This window comes from Alosa alosa, chromosome 6 (assembly GCF_017589495.1).
Source record: "Alosa alosa isolate M-15738 ecotype Scorff River chromosome 6, AALO_Geno_1.1, whole genome shotgun sequence".
NCBI classification, from domain to species: domain Eukaryota; kingdom Metazoa; phylum Chordata; class Actinopteri; order Clupeiformes; family Clupeidae; genus Alosa; species Alosa alosa.
In genome coordinates, this window is record NC_063194.1 from 2,221,271 (window position 1) to 2,239,985 (window position 18,715).

The following is an 18,715-nucleotide window of genomic DNA, read 5'->3' on the forward strand; positions in this document are numbered from 1 at the left end:
TCCATGTAAAGACCTGACAGCGGATGGCAAACACGTTGCACGGCAACGCCTGACACTCGACGACTGACCTTTGCTTGCCCCCGTGGACATATTTCTGTCTGTTTGTAAAAATACAGTCGGGAGAGCGAGAGAGAGAGACAGAGAAAGTGTGTGTGTGTTTTTCGCCAACTTTATTATGCAAATATTTCCTCATTGATGTCAATGGCACTAAATGAAAGGCTGTATAGTGCAAGAGCTGGTACACATTAATATGACTGTGGGAACAGGCCGTATGTCCTCTCCTGACCTCCTCAGTGGCCACACGTATGGAGTCAAAATAGGGTCTTTAATATTAAGAGCTTGGGTAAAGATGTTCACATGTGTAATAAAGTTTTGCAACTGTGCAAAAGAAGTTCTGTATGTGCAAAGACATTTCGTACCTGTATCATTTTTTTCTTCATGTGTGAATGAAATGTGTATTTGTAGAAATGTTTTGTACATATGTGGGGGGGAAATGCGGATCTGTAAAAAAAATATTTTGTACACGTGTGGAAAAAATATCTACCTGCACAAATACTTTGTATGTGTGTGAATCTCCTACGCGACGCAAATATTTTTACAGATCCGCATTTCCCCCCCACATATGTACAAAACATTTCTACAGATACACATTTCTTTCACAAAAGTACATAAAAAATATGTACCTGTAGAAATATTTTCACACATGTACAAAATATTTCTACAGGTACGAAATTTCTTTGCACATGCAGAACTCCTTTTGCAAAGCTGCAAAACTTTATTACACATGTGAACATCTTTTCACAAGCTCTCAATATTAAAGACCCTATATTTTGACTCCATACACACGGTGTACAGCTCACTGACTCACAGCTCCTGCAAGGCCGGGGGCGGCAGCACGCATGCGCACAAGCCTCAAACATGCAGGCCAACATCTACGATTTGAAGAGAGGGCTCAATCAAGACTGAGTTGGACAGAGAAGACAACAGTGGAATGGAACGACCTTGGCCACAATGTAAGCGTCCCCACTTCTGTAAACAATACACAAATAAACAAACAAAACCAATAAAAAGAGACATTCACTGATACTGCAGTTAAAATAGCCTGTTTTCATAAAAAGAGTCTTGTTTTTTTCCTCTGGGCACATTTAACCACATAAACATCAAAACCTGATTGAAGGTTGGCTTTGAAGGGAGGCATAAACAACAAAGCAATTAAATAAACATGATCCAAGACTCTTCTTTGACAGCAATAGATAGATGAGATGCTAAAACGGTGGAAGGCAGACAATTACTTCCATTCCCCCATGGACAATTAATCTAGCAGACGTGTTCCTGTGATTCTCTCTCGCTGGTGGTAAGCACGAGATGCCTGTGGTTTGTAAGCTTCGCCAAGCAAACACCCTCCAGGACGTATTCAAAAACACAGACAGCACATTGAAAGAGTGTACAGGCTCAAGCGACAGGAGAAGAACACTACTGGCCGTCGATCGTCTCTCCGGGTTTGCAGAGACAGACCGCACAAAAAAAACAAACACAGAGAAAACACTCGGGAGGTTTGGGGTGGGACGCTTCCTCTCACACGATAAAAACATTTTGGCAGCGTGTTCCTTTGGCAGTGCAAGTCAGACAGGCAATGCTGGCTCTGGGGTGAACACTCACATGCACAAAAAACACTGATACGAATGTTTGTTGGTTTGTTTGTTTGCTTCCCACTTCTTTTTAAATGCACTTATGTGTCTCCAGGACCCCTGGTCTTGGGAAATACAATGATGGATTTTAACAGAGAGAGGGGGAAAAAATAAGCTTCCAAAAAGAAGTCCATGCATTTCGGTTGACAAACGGGGGGAAAATAGAAGAAACGTGGGCCTTCTTGTCATTCATGTTCTGTTTCTCTCGCTTTCTCTTTCTCTCTCTCTTGCTCTCTCTCCCTCTCTCCCCCAGTCTCTCTTTCATTCGCCCTGGCTGCTTGACGTGCTGTTGCGCCCTGTCCGTCCTCGTTCACAGGTGTGTGCTGTCCTGCGACTCAAAGCGGTGTCCCTCGGTCCTGCCGGCGCTAGGCTTGCGGCCGCTCCCCTGGTTGGGGACGGCGGAGAGCGGGTCGGGCCGGATCAGGTACCTGGTGAGAGGACACAGCTTTCATAGGGCACAGAGAGAAGAAGTAGTCAGTCAACCAACACACATGTTGTTGTTTTCTTTTCAGTATATCTGTAGGGCCTCATGCCTTTATGCAACTAGGAGATCTGGGTGTGACAGGACGTGAGTGGGTGAAACAGGTGGGGGCAGGACGGGAAACTGACCCGTGGAAACATCGACCCCTACATGGTCGGGATGCTTCTGCTTTTTAAAAATAATAATAATAATAATAATAATAATATTATAAATATTAATATTTAAATATTTTAATTATATTATGTACTTTTTAAATTTTAAACTATTGCCCTTTTATTGGTTTTATTTACTATTAAATTTACTTTTTTATTTACTCTTTGCTTTTGTTTATGTAAAGCACACTGAATGACCCCTGGGTGCTAATAAACTTGACTTGACTTGACTTGACTTCTGCCACGGCACCCCACAACACACATCTGTTTTTGGACATTTACTAAATGTGTTGCACACATGAGTTTCTCCCAAAGGGAGGAAAATCTGCACTGCACTGCACATCCATCAGTCCCATTAGTTTAGTAATTAACATGACTATGAAAGCTGACAAGCCTGCATAATTACTCTGGAACTGAACATCATTACCATACCACAGCTCCACTATAGCAAATGCAGAAATCCTACAGCAGTTTTAGATTTACATTTATATTTATATTTAGTTCAATGTTTGAGGAAGAGATGAGAGTGTCACATTGAAACATTGTGGAGAGGAGTGATTATGTTGTCCCTCAGGGGTGTGTGAAGGGAGTGTGTGTGTGTGTGTGTGTTGATGTTGGCTCTACTCACACAACGTCATGCAGCTCCAGTCTAGTGTCAGGCGAGGGGTTGATGAGGATGTAGGAGAGCCTGTTGCATTGGTCAGTCATCCCGTCTGACAGGAAGTACATGCAGGGGACACAGGAAGCATGGAAGGCGTCACCAGTGAGAACACACAATGGAGAGGACAGAGGACAGTCCAGCATGTAGCGGCTCAGGTACAGACACCGCTGCCTTGTTGCCTGTTTTATTATAGGCTTCAGCTTTGTTTCAGATAGCTGGCTAGGTAACGCTAGTCTGTCCCAATGTCCTTTTAATGACCGCTGACTGGATTCAAATAACAATACTAGTTTTAGCAAAGTCCTTTTAGGCAAGTCCCTCCACTCGGCGGCCATATTGTAACGCTTTTTGGGCATTAATCGGGCATCTATTTTGGGCAGAACTGTGTTTGCGCAAGGCTTCACGAATCACGACACACAACCTTGCTCCAGCTGCGAGATCACAACATATGATTGGCACGATGTATTCACAACATACCACATGATTGGCATGATGTATGAACAAGATACTGCATGATTGGCACGATGTATTCACATGTCAACTTTTGTCGGCGGAAGGTGCGGGATATGTGTAGACGACTGCCATGTTTGTTTTACAAACTAACCCCATGCATTTCTATGGGAGATTCTTTGAGTGCTGTGTCTCCTCAGTAGAAAGGCATGTTGAGAGTGCAGAACCCTGACCATATCTCGTAACAAGAGCAAAACAAGTCAGATCTGCTCCAAAACCAGATGTATTCTTTCTAAGCCCATGCTACACCTTTCCACTAAATGTCATGAAAATCGGGCTAGTAATTTTTGTATAGCCTAGTCCTGCTTACAGACAAGCAACCAAACAGCCAAACATAGCACTAAAAAAGTCCTCGATGGAGGAAAAAGAATGTAGAGAGAGGAGTCTGAATGTATTTGATTATTGTCAACAGCAGCACTAGAACAAAGGAGCACAACCTGTGCTCAGAAAGATGGGCTCACTACAGTGAACTGTGCTGTGTGAAAGAAGCACACTAATGCACTAGGGGTGTGTGTGTGTGTGTGTGTGTGTGTGTGTGTGTGGGGGAGTGCTAATGCACTCAGGCCACATGGAGAACTGTCAATCAACTACTATGAGGACAGAGATGGAGCAGAGGGACAAATACACACACACACACACTCACACATGCATAAGCACACACATATACAAACACTCACACACACACACTCACACATACATAAACACACAGACAAATGCGCAATGACAAGGGACATCCTCACGCACACACACATACACACACAAATGGCAACATGTGGAAGGAACAGGAATTTACATAAACACTGAGGTAAATTGGTCAGAATTTCATTCTGGGCTCTATCTTGGCGATCAGAAACAGATGGTCAGAGGTGCAAAGTTTATAGACAATAAAGGCATGGCCAGTCCATATTCACTAATTTGATGGCACGATTATGTGGTGAAATGTCGGGAGCTTGGCGCATAAGGGTTGTTCTTATGTTTCTTAATCAGTCATGGGTGTGTTTTGGGCGTAACATCCTTTAAACCAGTGGTTCTTAAACTTTTTGTCTGGCGACCCCCCCAAAAAACATGGGCCAAGTCTCGCGACCCCCTTCTCTCTAACCGGCGGAATTTGGTTTCAAAATGTTGTGAGATGGGCATTGGAAGCAGAGGCAAAAAATGTCTTCTCTCATAGGTAGGCTATGTCAACATCAAAGTTCCCCAGTTTGAGAACCACTGCTTTAAACCAATGAGAAGGACATCTGTCATTCCCTTTAACAGCAAAAAGCGCCACTTCAAACAGCGCATCGGCATTTTGATAGTCAACGGTGCATTTGAAGGAATCTGCTTGCACACTAGACCGTATGGCAGTGGTTCTCAACCTTTTTTCAGTGATGTACCCCCTGTGAAATATTTGTTTAGCCAAGTACCCCCTAACCAGCGCAAAGCATTTTTAGTTGAGAAAAAAAAACTTAAAACAGAGCACTGTGCCATCAGTGTCTAATTTATTAAACTTTGGAACTGATAAACATACAAAATTCAAACATTTGGAAAAAAAAATATTTTGAACATTTTCCATTTTAATAATCCATGACTAAATTTATTGCAAATTTTGCAAATGATATATATATTTTAAAATCTCACGTACCCCCTGGAGTACGTGTACCCCCATTTGAGAATCACTGCCGTATGGAACAGGCATTTACACTAAACCTTGCTTTACTAAAACCTGTTTGTGACTAGCAGAGCATAGCCTGCATGCATCTGCTCTCGTCTATTATTTGAACTCATAGGCAAAGTGAAACTAACTTCACCGTGGTCTCATTGTCAGCATTGTCATGGTCTCTTTGTCAACAACAAAACAGTTCTACACAGTTAATTACTTTCACTATTGACTGACAATGGGTTACCATCGAAAACATAGCCTGAAAAATCCTGCAGAGGAGTTGCTTCAGCTGTGCTTCATATGCTCCATTCGTTATAGACCAGGTTCTCCTTGGTCAGTGGCGTAATGCTTTTTAGATGGTGTAAGATAGCGATTTTTAGATAATGTGCTAGAGTCCACACCTTAAGTCATTAATTGGCACACCCCTGGGTGCATTGTTTAATAAAAGAGAAGTGCATGGCAAAAAATTAGAGTGTAAGATAGACGCTTCGGTCAGCGCAGATCCATAGTCATGATGATGAAAAGAGTGAAGAGGGCTGAGGAGAAGCTAGTAGCTAACCTGAATTGTCCAATTGTCATTGCTCAATCAAATCTATTAGTATTAATATTGTGTTTATTACTTATGTGTATTAATTGATTGCTTCAGAGACACCATATATTTCTACTCCTTAAAACAGCCATATGGATGTTCAATCATTTCATGATATTAATAAAAATACTGTTAACACAGTGCACAGGCAAGCACAGTAAAGAGTACTGCTTCTTATTTCTTAAAATTAGTCTACCTTTCAAAGAATGTTAATTTTGCTTAAATATGCAATATATTTCAATTTAATAGTCCACGACTTAACAATTTAGTTTTGGCCCGTGGCCCTCCACCCCGATAACACGCACACACACTCACACACACACACACGCATACTCACTGAATCCGGACGGCGAGAGGCCCAGGTGCTTCATACGGGTGCGCACCAGTGCATTGAGCTCCTGGCGCTCGGAGCGGCGGAAAAGCGTGAGCCGCTGCTGGCTGATGCGCTCGGCCGTGCTGCCCGGACCCTTGGAGCCGCTGCCCAAGCCGCGCCCGCCCTTGCGGCTGAGCCGCCGCGCCCACTGCATGCTCTTGCGCCGCAGGAGCGGGTGCTCGGACATGTGCGAGTGCGAGGAGGACGGCGGCTCGGAGGAGGTGGAGTTGCGGTGCGGGCCCGTGCGGCACAGCAGCGGCTCTCGGGGCTCCCGCGTGTCCTCGTAGTCCTCCACCGTGATGGACACCTGCGACTGGGACAGAATGGGGGCAGCGTCACGCGCTGCACATCTCAGGGCTAAGCTACGCCAGGCGCGTAACTGTAGCGCTCCGTTCGTGTTTTGCGTCTGCTGCAACAATTAGCTTCCACTGTAATCAATGAAAGTAGCTACACCAGACGCGATAGCGGCGCGTATGTTCGAAAAAAATAAGACCATTCTTCTAAAATGGATTTTACGCGTCGCGAACGGAACGCTTCAGTTACGCGCCTGGTGTAGCTTCCCTGTCACTGTGCACACATGATATTTCATTATGACAGGACAGCGAAGAGGCTGCCAGGAAGCGAGTGATAGAGAGACATGGGGTGGGATTGGGAAATGACCATGGTCGGACCCGAACCTGGGTCCGCGTGGGCTCCTGGACCCAGGTGTGGCATAGGCACTGCAGCGCCCCCCTCAGTGTGCATTCCTATTCAAGCTGTTTACTAAGATGACAGAGTGAAGATGTGTGCTCTTCAATAGACTTGTGCACTGCTACATAGGCATGAAAAGAAACTTGGCTGGATAATACTGTGATGTTTCAACACAGCTCAAATAGCAGAGAAGGGTGTTTACAGTTCCAAAGTCACAGGTTTGACAAGAACGGAGCATGCATACTGCAAAAATGGTCTGCCTAATGTACTGGAAGCACTTTAATTAATAGTATTTAGTGATGTGATTGGTGTGACATGAGACACTGAGATTGTAACTGAAGATGACAGGCCCGTTCTAGTTCTTCTTTTGAGAAGTCGGACTTTCCTATACCTCGGAGACAGGTAGTTTCTGAGCTTCTGTGCGGTAGATGCCGATGGGGATATCTCCTGTGGACGAGCAGAGCTTCTGGTAGAGGCGCCCGTATGTGCGGATCCACAGGTCCTCCTCCGTGATCTTCATCTAGTGCATGATAATGGTCAAACAGAACATACAGTAGCACGTTCAACTCATTCATTGGTCTGAAGTAATATTGTTTTAATATTAAACTGTAATCTGTATACTTATAAAATCAAGTGGCACTCTACTGACAATAATATGCACGTATGAAGGTACAAGAAGAACAAATAAAATGTTGTCTGGTTGTCTCCTTGAGTAGAAAGTACACAATACATAAAGTATATGAAGAGTTTTATGTACTCACAACACATAAAAAGCCAGACCCGGGCATGGAGTCAAGGCCAAGCAGCAGTCTGGCGATGGAGATCATGTAGTCTTTCACAAAGGACTGTCAGAAGTTGGATAATGTCATTTTGGAGGAGGAACATGTCAAACATATTAAAAGCCATCCACAATCAATATGAGAATTATAACAATGACTCTGAGAAGATGGTCAGTACCTGATAGAGTAAGGTGTCCAGCATGCTTACGCTAAAGACTTTCCCCGCAGCGAACGGCAGTCGGAACATGAACACCAGGTTGGAGCCTTTCTCCCTCTCCTTCTGTAGTGGGTGGAGGCAGAAGGAGGAGTGGGGCATGCATGGAGACACAAGGATGTGAGGTAGGTAGCAGAAAGACATGCACAAAAGAAGGTTTGCTTTCAAATAAACCTTTTACGGCCCGGCAATCCAAAACAATATCAATGTAAACTATCTTCATTTTTAACGTAACTCTCTGATCAAGGGCCGAGTGGAGGAGAGAGAGAAAGAGAGAGAGGAAGCCTGTGCAGAGACGAGGCTCACAACTGCCTTCAAGTGTTCTTCCAAGATTTCTCTTCCATTACTCTTTCATTGCCTATTACTGGAGTTGCTCTTAGGTTACAGGAGATAAAAGGCCCTCTTACCTTCTCCAGTTTGGAGAGGGCCAGTGAATAGTGGTCTTTGACTTTGAACTGCATGAAGCGCATGTTGGCGGGGTGGGTGAGCTCTGTTATGATGCTGAGAGCTGGAAACAGCCTGTAAAGTGCCGAGAGAAGAGCGAGAGAAAAGGAGAGAGAGAATGAGGAACAGAGAGGGGGAGAGAGAGAGAAAGCAAAAAAGAGAAACAGAGTGAAAGAGAGAGAGAGAGAGAAGGCGAGGAGAGAGCTCTTAAAGCAGCTTATAGTACACACTGTTCACAATCAGATACTTTCATGACCAGGGATTTTTTTGCTTAAAAAGGCACAGGGGCAAAGATAGGTGTGGATGTACTGTGAGTACAAGGTTGGTGAGTGGTCTCATTGTATATTTTGTGCTATTACACTGTGTTTTTGCACACAGCATTTCATTTTAGAGGTGCAGTGTGTGACTTCGAGACACCTTTAAGATGAGACACACTGATGAACACAGAGCATACCTGAAGAGTGTCTGAACATTGACAATGGTCTTAGCGTCTGCCATGTAATCCTCCTCTGCTATCATCGAGCTCTCCTTATCTACCACCACCATAGTGTCTGCAAACGTGACTCCACAACGCAGCAGGCTGTCTAAGCTTCAGAGAGAGAGAAAGGGACAGACAGAGGAGGGGGGAGAGAAAGAAAGAGAGAGGGAAATACAGAGAGAAAAAGAAAGAGAGAGAATGAGACTGGGCAATAAGATTACAGTGAGGTTGACCAGGTGTGGAATACTAGAAGATGAATAAAGCCCAGCTTATCACTTACTTATCTATAGAGCCCACAGTATAGAACACCATAGGGAACCAGCATATAGCTTCTAAAAAGTCTGCCTCCGGTCTGAAGAATAAGAAAAAGGAGGGAGGGAGAGAGAGAGGGAACAAAAGAGAAACAGACAAAATGAAAGGCACAAACAACGCACTGAAACACATCAGTAATATCATTATGTGCATTGATTGCCTCCATAACAAATGGTCATTACAAGACAACATGGCTGTGCTTACATTGTTTAAATCATTTTCCTCGTCTTGGGAGCAAAAAAAAAAGCCCTAACCTTTAATATGCAATAAAAAAAATCCTTTTCCCCGTCCCTTTAATGTGCTGAACAAAGACATAATGCCCCATGGCCAGAGGCAACGCACCAGCTGAATGGCTACATCGGGGCATGACTCGAGTGTTTACGGCATTTCAATGCATTAGAGGGGAGCATTCAGCAGTGTACCGTGCGGCAGGCTAGACAGAGATTACTTCTCATAATACATGCAAAGGCTCGTTAGAGCCGCCGGTCAGACAGCGGAAATGAGAAGAATGCTCATGTCACGCCGAGGCAAACCCCCTCTCCATTCCTCATGGCTAATCGTTGCGGGGTTGGCGGTGCGGTGCGACTCCATCAGCGCAGTCGTTTATCTATACCTTCGTTAACGGAGACAGACACGCACCAATATCCAGTCAACTAATTAGATGATTCATTTTTATCAGGCTGTTGAGCTTACTGGAAAATGTAACAACCCGGCGCTAAGAATTAGCATTAAACATTAGCACTGGTGCTGCTAGCAGTTCACCGGTTTAGCCATGGAAGGCCTCGCATCATGACTTCCACTCTGCTGGTGGGTGGTTCTTACATGCTCTCGAGCAGAAGCACAATGGGATTCAGCTCCTTCCTGGGCCGGTAGTAGGCCCGCAGAGGGACGATGAAGTTGTAGAGCCCGTTGCCCGCACTCTCGGCCGACACGATGATCAGCTTGTTCTTGAACCCATAGGAACGGGCGTCCTCAAACGGGATGTGAGGGCAGGACTACGGAACAGAGGGCAGATGTGATGAGCATACCTGTCAACACTCCCGTTTTTCCCGGGTTTCTCCCGTATTTCAAGGTCATCTCCCAGCACCCTCCCGTTTTGTTATTTCTCCCGGAAAACTCCCGTAATTTGCATGGCCATCAAACTTCATTTTAAAATCATTAGTCCATTCAGGTTGCCAGATTGTGTATGAAATACACCCTACACATACACGATCACTTAGTTTCAATTTCAACCGTTTTATCATAGGCTAAAACCTGGCAACCCAAAACCCAAATAAGGAAGGGTGCCGACTTTCGCGCAGCCTGAGTCTCGGCCGAAGCAAGCGGGCTAGTTGAATGGCCTACTCCAGAACTAGCTGTTGTGAAATTGTTGGGAATTTAATTGATTAACACATCACATAAAGTGTTATTGAGTGTTGTTGATACACTGAACTTGTGCCCTCGGAACCAAATCTGACAGCAAGCAGCTTTGGAGTTTTGGAAGTAGGCTGCAGGCAGGCAGCTGGTGGATACATAACTGGCATGTGTAAGGTAATGGTAAGGTAAAAGCAACGACCAAAATGCAGTGTTGAAACACGGTATGAAACGATTAAATATGCAAACACAGATCCCGTATAAACACAGATCCGTATAAACACTGAGAAAAAAAAAATCTCCCGTTTTTGGAAAGCTAAATGTTGACAGGTATGGTGATGAGATATGAAGGAAAGGCCAGCACAGAAAAGAGAAACAGAGAGAGAGAGAGAGAAAGAGATGGTAGAAGAAAGAGGACGTGAATGGAGAAGATAAGCAGATTTAAAAGGTTAGGAAGAATGAGGTCTCAAGAGAGACTTTGTCAGTGGGAGAAGGCCAGTTGTGTTAAGTGTGTTGAGGTACGGTAAGCCTGTTAATGACTTCAGGAGGGATGTTTCACCACAGGGGCTTTGCTGTTTCATGCATTTTCCATGAGGGGCCGAGCTGAGCTGAGCTGAGCTGCGGCTCTGTCTCGGTCTCTCACCTTGTCCAGACGGAGGCAGCAGAAGGGCATCTTCTCCTGCAGCAGGTGGCACAGCGCGGGCGAGCTGCCAATGTAGGGGGAGTTCAGTGGGTACCCCTTCACCCACCTGCCACAGTAATGAGCGCACACACCACACACACACACACACCTCATTAAACTTTAACCACATTCTCATTAGTAGTCAGCGGTTATCAGAAGACCTACAGCAAACTCACTAACTATGCATATTAACATTCATAACAGTCGACGACCCATAAAATAAGGACATCTTAGGAATGAGGAACACTGTGTAGCCCTGTGCTATATTTTCTTTAATTACCTTTACATTAAAAATATTAATAAATAATTACAAATGTTTTGGAATGTACTATGCCGAAATGTATTTGAATATTTTACTTTCTGTAAGTTTATTGGTTATGAAGTTTAAGTTGACCTTTGCACCGGAACCTGTTGCCACGAAAAGAAGAGAGTGGAGGAGGAAGAAGGAAGATGAAAGCAAGCGGATGGCTTCTCTGATCTCACTGCTGAAAGCATAAGTTTACACGGTTATAGCTCTATCTCTAGGACATTGGAGTGGAGTTTAGCTGACTAGAGTTGTCGGACAGATAACTTAAGTATCAGTGACGGTTTATTTTCTCAGTTTGATAGACTTTGAAGTCACATTAATTTCAGTCAAGTGGCGAATTTATGCATGGTCGCCGTCTTAGCTCAACGTACTCTTAGTCGTATCAGTAGTTAACATTGTGCACTGGGACTTTGCAAACTGATTTGGAGTAGAGTTCTCAACGGGCCTGAAAATTACAACCCGACCCGACCCGGGCGGTGGTTTTTAAAGCCCGGACCCGATGTAACCCGACACATCAACATGAATTATCTGCCCGAACCCGGCCCGCGGCCCGACGTAAAATATACGTTTTGACTGTTAACCCCTGACTTTATTTAGGTGAAGATTCAATACATTAGCGTAACAATTTACTTAAAACTGATTTTCTCCTCTTCTGGCGTAGGCTATGGTGACGGAAGAAAACCGCATCCAAAGTTGGCAATCTTAGCGATGCTTTTTGCAACACCCTCGATAGGCTACATGTCGTTGGAAAGCTTAGTTTATGGCCGTTCATGTGAGCACAATAACTTAATTTTGTAAATTTTACCAAAGCGATTGGTTTCGCCTTGCAGGGTCACATATTTCATCTGCACCTTGCATTTTGAGCATTGCACATAACCTGTAGAATTTCCATCAGAATCCAGCACCACTCCAAACACTTTCCAGACCTGTGATTTTCCCACTCCTGTAGTAGCGACGGTGAATTCACCTGCGGCAAGTTTACCTTTCACCAACTCCATCTTCTTATCCAGGCTAAAGGCGTGCACGCAGCGGCGTCAGGTCTGCCCCTCTCCATGATGCACGTTGCACGCAGCAACCAGGCTTTCTTTACGGTGAACAGCAGCGATGATTAATACATGTTTTTTTTTCACTGAGCGGAAAAGAGTAAGCCCAAGGTCCGACCCGACCCGAGTCATTTGCTTATATTTTCGACCCGAACCTGCGGGTCCCGTCGGGTTTATCGGACCGACCCGACCCGTTGAGAACTCTAAGTTGGAGGAACAACTCTGTGCACTGGAACTTGGACAAGGTGTACAGAAGAATTAGCCTGACTGCCTGTGTTAACGAGTTAGCGCGAAGCAACGCGGCTGCGGGCTTCACAGACGGCAACGACAAAACTTTCCTTCTCTTCCGGACCTGCAGGTAACTGGCATGCCATGTTTATTTTGCTTGTAAGAGTGACGCGGTCGTATAGTTTTTGGTCTCAACGAACGCAAGCAACTTACAGGCCTGCAACGAGGGTGACATTTTTGTTTGATAAGCCGGCATAGGGTATATCTTTTCACATGAGAGACTGTTATTGCATTGTGTGTGTATTTCAAGGGTTGCTTATGCTATTTGAATGTTTGCCACTGAGTTTCATACTGGAAATATTGGTTTGACTGTGAGAGCACTAGGTGCCTAAAGGTGATGTCATTTAAATAATATTTGAGTTAGGTAAAAAGATTCCATTTGGGATATTGTCCTTTGAACTGAAGGGTGGTAAATGCTTTAAGATTACCTACATGTAATTTCATTTATATTTTAGCCAAGTAAAAGCTTTATATTTTTACAATACTTTTTGAAGTGTTGATGTTTTCATTAGATCTTAGATACTTAAAAAAGAGTGATTACAAGTTCATAGAAGCTTATATCTCAAAACCTTAAATACAATTACTACTTATAAGTTAAAAGAACTCAGGGCGTCCCAACAAGTGAGTTATAGAACTTATTAATGAGACATGCCCATTACTGCGGCATTGGGGCGCTACAACTGTATTCCCGGGCACGTTGAGGTGGTCAGAATTATACATACAGGACGACACATGAGAACACACACACACACACACTCCAATCTAGCCCATCAATCGCCAGGCTGTTGTAGACTCCACCTTTAGGCTGGGATCACACTGACCAGCGACAAGCGGCAGGTTTCCTATTGTTCTCTATGGTTCGGCAGCGGAGCGGTGGCAGCGCTAGCGTTGAACAAGCTGAGCGTTGAACTTGGTTCAACTTTCAAAGCGCAACGCGAGTGTATTCAATTGTCAGTTTAGGCTAACCGTTTGTGTTACTTAGGAATGAGATGGAACATAATATGGTCTGAGCGTTGTTACGCTTGCCGCTGCCGCTTTCCAATTTCCGCTGGTCAATGTGATCCCCGCCTTAAAGGTGTGATGTCTTCATGTACAGGCTCCCCATTACTTACTCGCAGTGTCCACCCCACCATGGCACCTTCTGGTCGCGGTCGCCCTCCTCCTTCCCCTCCTCTCCGCCCTCATCCTCCGACTGGTCCCCCAGCAGGTCAAAGGTGGCACTGCCCACGCCGTCCACCAGCTCAAGCACGGGTGCGATGCTGTGCCTTCGCTCCTCCGCCGACTCCCCCATGGCGGGCAGCGCCAGGGTGTTGGCACCCACCACCTCCGACCTGCCCCCGGTCCGTACGCCCGGCCCGCCACCCAGCACCATGCCCCCTGTGCCCTGGCCCTCTGGGCTGCTGTCGCTGGAGTCGTGCAGGTCGATAGCCACCGTACCTGTGGGTGGGGACAGAGGATCACCTAGCGCTCCAATACAGAATGACTTACTTTGGTCAACAAAATGTGCTTGTTTTATCCACCAAATGCATTCAGAAGTGCATTCAGACTTGATTTGTGCTATGACAGAATGTGCTGTCTCTCAAAGTTTCATGGACACAATACTGCCACAAAATGTATTAAGCTGTTGTATTGTTTCATCTGGAATTAATGCATTCATAATGCAATACAGTCATTCTTTTCTGTCATGAGAACAGAGTCACCAGAGCAGAATGATTATAGGCGTGGTCCTCATAGATTTCACTAGATGGTGGTATTGGATAAGCGTCCTTGTATTACTCAGCGCTATGATTTTGCTAAACAGTAATTCAAATAACTTGTCTGAAATATTCAACAGTTGCCTCTAGGTAAAAATACAATGAAGTGTTTAATGTTAACGACACTTAAACACACACACACGCACACACATTTAGGGATGTTTTCACACAGTGATATTTAATTTATATTAGTTAGTCTCAATCGCACATATATTTAAACTAAAATAGAAGCATGATTGCACAGTTCATATACAAAGTGCAAATTGGTCAACGTAACAAGAAAGTCTGACAAATATGCTCCCTTACAACTGACTTTTGCCAAGATTGTCACTGACAGCTGAACGTGTAAAGAGACATTTTGTAAGAATTCCAATGACTGCAAAATGGTCTGTAAAAATATCTGTGCCAGTGCCGGGACGCAAGGGGGCTTTGACCCACCCTGTAACTGTAGCAGACACAGTGGAGGTATTAAACTGACCCAGGGCTTTTACTGGGGTGAAGCAATGTGCGATATTGAAGCAATATAATTACAATGGGAGCGCCTAGTTTTTCCCACTGCAACATAGCTTTAGAGCTTTGAAAGGAAAACAAGGCATGTGTTTTTCAGAGAATGGAAGCCTTTTTCTCTCTTGAGAAGCGAATAAGAGTGATTCATTTTCTTGAAAATGCCTTTTGAGTCACCAGGGTTGTCACAGTGTGAGAATAAAATCACATAGTTCAAAAGCACACATCTCTTAGCAAAAACAAGTTTGTGGAAGTGTACTGTTGGTCTACTTATTTCAAACTAAGCATGCATATAGCTTACTTTTTGTGTACTAATCATAGATACACTAAATTGATTTAAACTTCTCTTATAATGATACATAAAGGTTTAAGTACACTACCATTTAAAAGTTTGGAGTCACTTATAAATGTCCTTATTTTCATCATTAATGTTGTAAATGACTGTAGAAAGAAATGGCTGATCTTTAATGCAATATCTACATTGCCCATTATCAGCAACCATTCATCCAATGTTCCAAAGGCACATTCTGTTTACTAATCTGATATCATTTTAAAAGGCTAACTGAGAAAACATTGGAGAATCCTGCATGACAGATTCTAATATTACCCCTCCATAAAGACTGTGTTTACGTTTAAATTGAGTTGGGTTGACTACCTAAGTTGTTATGTTTTGGCATCCAATACAATATTTGGATTAATATTTTTATTCATAAAGTAAAAATGTTCTTTATTCAGATTAAGTGTTTGAATGTTTGTATTTATAATCCACTGGTAGTGTTTATATCAGTAAACTTTAAGAGTACTTTGAAGGACAGTTAAAATAATGCTTCAAGTATAAAAAATAATACCTGAATGGAAACCTAGTATACACTTTAAAAGTAGGATGTGAAGTCCATGTAAGGAAACTTACAAGTACTTGCAGTATATAAATGATTCAACTTATAGTTTACTTTAGGAATTACTTTAAAGCTCTAAGTGATGTTTCTAAGCAAAAACATTTTTTGTCACATACAGCAAACATCACCTCACCATCCACTAGCTGCCTGTCCCCTGAATACACTGTAAAGAAACACGGTCTCTGTGGGCAGCCCAGGCTCCAAAAACGGCAACAAAAACAGCCTGGTTCAGACAATCACCGACAAGATGCACGTTGAGGAGTTTCAGTTTTTTACGGAAGGGAGGGGAAGGGAGGGGTGAGCTAGCTCTCTGTAACATCCCTTCTGCTAACGTCAACAGAAGGGACGTTACCCAACATTGCTTAGAGCACCGGTTTTAGCCCAACTACTCCTGACTAGACACTTAACCCCAAAAGTGCTCCGGATGTGCAAGTCGGCAACGTGGCACCTACACCATAGGTGTGTTAGTGTGTAAAGTGCTTTGAGTGCTCAGAGGAGTGTGAATACCTCACTTATTTCATTGGCAATTCAATTCAGGAAGGTAAGGTAACATTGACAGCTCTAGTTCATTATGGGTTCATACATATAAGCCTACTGTTTGCCAGCTGGTAGACAGTACTGTGTGCAATGATTAAATCTCCTCACAGTACACCACAAGCGCATTTATACTAATTAACTTGCCACATGAAGTAAACTTGGGAATTATACTTCACCTGCACTTAAGTGTACTTAATAAAATGAACTTTAAGTATACCTTTTTTTTTTGGTAAAGGATGCCGCATTCATCTAACCGGGTGAAATATTGATCAACAGATGACAACATTCAATTCATCTGATAGAGACAAAGTGTTGAAGTGAAACAGAAAAGATTAACTGACATATTTATGTAACTGATCTTTTTTTCACGATCTCTGCTGTTCCTTTCTTTATCATCTATGGTTTTCTTTTATCTTCTTTATTGATATTTTTTTAATCTTCTTGACACAATAAAATGTATCAATCATGCACAAAAATGACACACACCAAAAAATTATCAATAGGGCTTTGAAACAAACATAAAAAGCAAAGTACAAATGACCAACAAACTAAGGTAGAACAGGAACCGTACCGTAAACCAAAATAAGGTCAAATCATATCAAACCTCACAGCACTGAAGTGCGAGCAGCGTGGTACTGACCCATGCTGGCGATGATACTGTGGACGGGCAGGCGCGTGAGGCCGTGGTAAATGGTCTGTGGGACGCCTCTGGGGTCAATGCCCGGCCCCCTCATGGGCTCCCGATGGTCCCTGACGAAGGCCGAGTTCTCCTCTTTGGAGATGTTGATGTAGAAGCAGGTGTCTGAGGCGGACATGATGTGACAGGGCCCCGGGTTCAGCAAGATGTTAGACGTGTCCAGCCGACGCACCCCGATCAGACACACGCCATACCTGCCACCAGGAGAGCACGCTCAGCGGCTGTGTGTGTGTGACTAGGTGTATGTGTGTGTGTGTGTGTGTGTACAGTATGTGTGTGTGTGATGGAGCGTGTTTGTATGTGTGTATGTGATGGAGCGTGTGTGTGTGTGTCTCTGTGTTGTTTGTGTGAGTGTGTGTGTATGACTGATTGTGTGTGTGAGTGTCTGTGTGTTGCTTATGTGAGTGTGTGTGTGTGTGTGTGTGTGTGTATATGTGCATGTGGGTGACATGCTGGTCTTACTTCTTGTGTGCATGAAATGAGGCAAAGGTGAAGCTCTTCCCCTGGTACTCCCCAAAAAACTTGCTCTCCTCCAGTTGAATGTGATGCACCTCATTGGCTGAGCACCGCCGGTATGTCCGCTGCCATTGGTCCACTGAGCTGGCCCCGCCCTCCCTGAGACGGCAGTTGAGGACTGGTTACATGGCGACATGACTGACCTTTTCAAAGATTCCCTCACTCTACCCCCCCCCATGCCCCCCACCTCCTGTTAAATATGACCACCCGTTCAGTGACATTTCCATGGCTTTAATGGTTTACATCTAAGAGGGAATCAAACATGTCAGTTTGCAAAATGGACAAAACATGATGTTATGATGCTGCTTTAAAAACAAAAGGAGAGAAAGAGACACAAGCCCACACATGTGATGTAACACCACACATTGCATGATGTGTCCCCTCTGTGAATGGAGGAACAGGGGCTTTAATGGAGAGAAATGAGGGATTGTGTGTGTGTGTTTGTGTGTGTGTGGAGGAGAGAGGAGGAAGGGAAGGAGAGGAGAGGCAGATGCAAAAAGACGAAGGGGGAGAAAAGGTTGGTGAGCGAGAAAGAGAGATGAAGGAAGGGAGGGAGGGAGAGAGGGAGGGGAGCTTCGGATCATGGACACACTGCTGTTGGTCTGGTGTCCGACAGGACATTTGTGCACTGACCTGGAGAGGGGCTGGAAGGCTCCGGTGCGCTGTCTGAAGGCCTCTGAAGGTGCTGCCCTGAAGGAAGGAAGCATGGGAGCAAGGGATGGAGAGAAAGAGGGAAGGAATGAAGGAAGGAAAGAGGGAGGGAGAGGGGGGGGGAGGGAGGTGGGGTATGGTAGGTGTGATGATATCATGTGGGATGGCAAAAGCGTAAAAAATTGAATGCTGAGGTTTTTCTCCTAAATGAGTTTAGGAAGATGAGAAGAAGTTTGAAGCGTTAAAGTGTGGGTGTCTGCGGCGTGCAAATATGGGGTGTGAGTGTGTTAATGTGTGTGTGTGTGTTTGGTGTGTGTGGATGTGTGCGTGTATATAGGGTCAGAGTGTGTTACTGTGTGTGCGTGTGCCGTGTGTGTGTGTGTGCATGGGCGGACTGGCCATCTTGCATACCGGGCATTTTCCCGGTGGGCCGACGCACCTTTTGGGCCGATAGAATAGGCTATATATATAATTTAA

The 18,715-nt window shown here is 44.3% G+C and overlaps 1 protein-coding gene across 1 annotated transcript in view; it reads right to left on the reverse strand.

The window, feature by feature from the left end:
• Nucleotides 1–470: 470 nt before the first annotated feature.
• The window catches only part of LOC125296445 (potassium channel subfamily T member 2), a 71,176-nt gene continuing 52,931 nt past the window's right edge, over nucleotides 471–18,715 (reverse strand). Inside the window, exons 15-29 of the mRNA XM_048246360.1 lie at nucleotides 18,221–18,277; nucleotides 17,534–17,686; nucleotides 17,015–17,265; nucleotides 13,796–14,120; nucleotides 11,007–11,112; nucleotides 9,833–10,005; nucleotides 8,979–9,050; nucleotides 8,675–8,809; nucleotides 8,184–8,295; nucleotides 7,741–7,842; nucleotides 7,545–7,628; nucleotides 7,175–7,303; nucleotides 6,058–6,406; nucleotides 2,950–3,034; nucleotides 471–2,116 (exon numbers count right to left, since the gene is read on the reverse strand). Of these exons, the coding sequence (XP_048102317.1) occupies nucleotides 1,999–2,116; nucleotides 2,950–3,034; nucleotides 6,058–6,406; nucleotides 7,175–7,303; nucleotides 7,545–7,628; nucleotides 7,741–7,842; nucleotides 8,184–8,295; nucleotides 8,675–8,809; nucleotides 8,979–9,050; nucleotides 9,833–10,005; nucleotides 11,007–11,112; nucleotides 13,796–14,120; nucleotides 17,015–17,265; nucleotides 17,534–17,686; nucleotides 18,221–18,277 (2,251 nt within the window). The 3' untranslated portion in view covers nucleotides 471–1,998. The remainder of the gene's footprint in view (nucleotides 2,117–2,949; nucleotides 3,035–6,057; nucleotides 6,407–7,174; nucleotides 7,304–7,544; nucleotides 7,629–7,740; nucleotides 7,843–8,183; nucleotides 8,296–8,674; nucleotides 8,810–8,978; nucleotides 9,051–9,832; nucleotides 10,006–11,006; nucleotides 11,113–13,795; nucleotides 14,121–17,014; nucleotides 17,266–17,533; nucleotides 17,687–18,220; nucleotides 18,278–18,715) is intronic.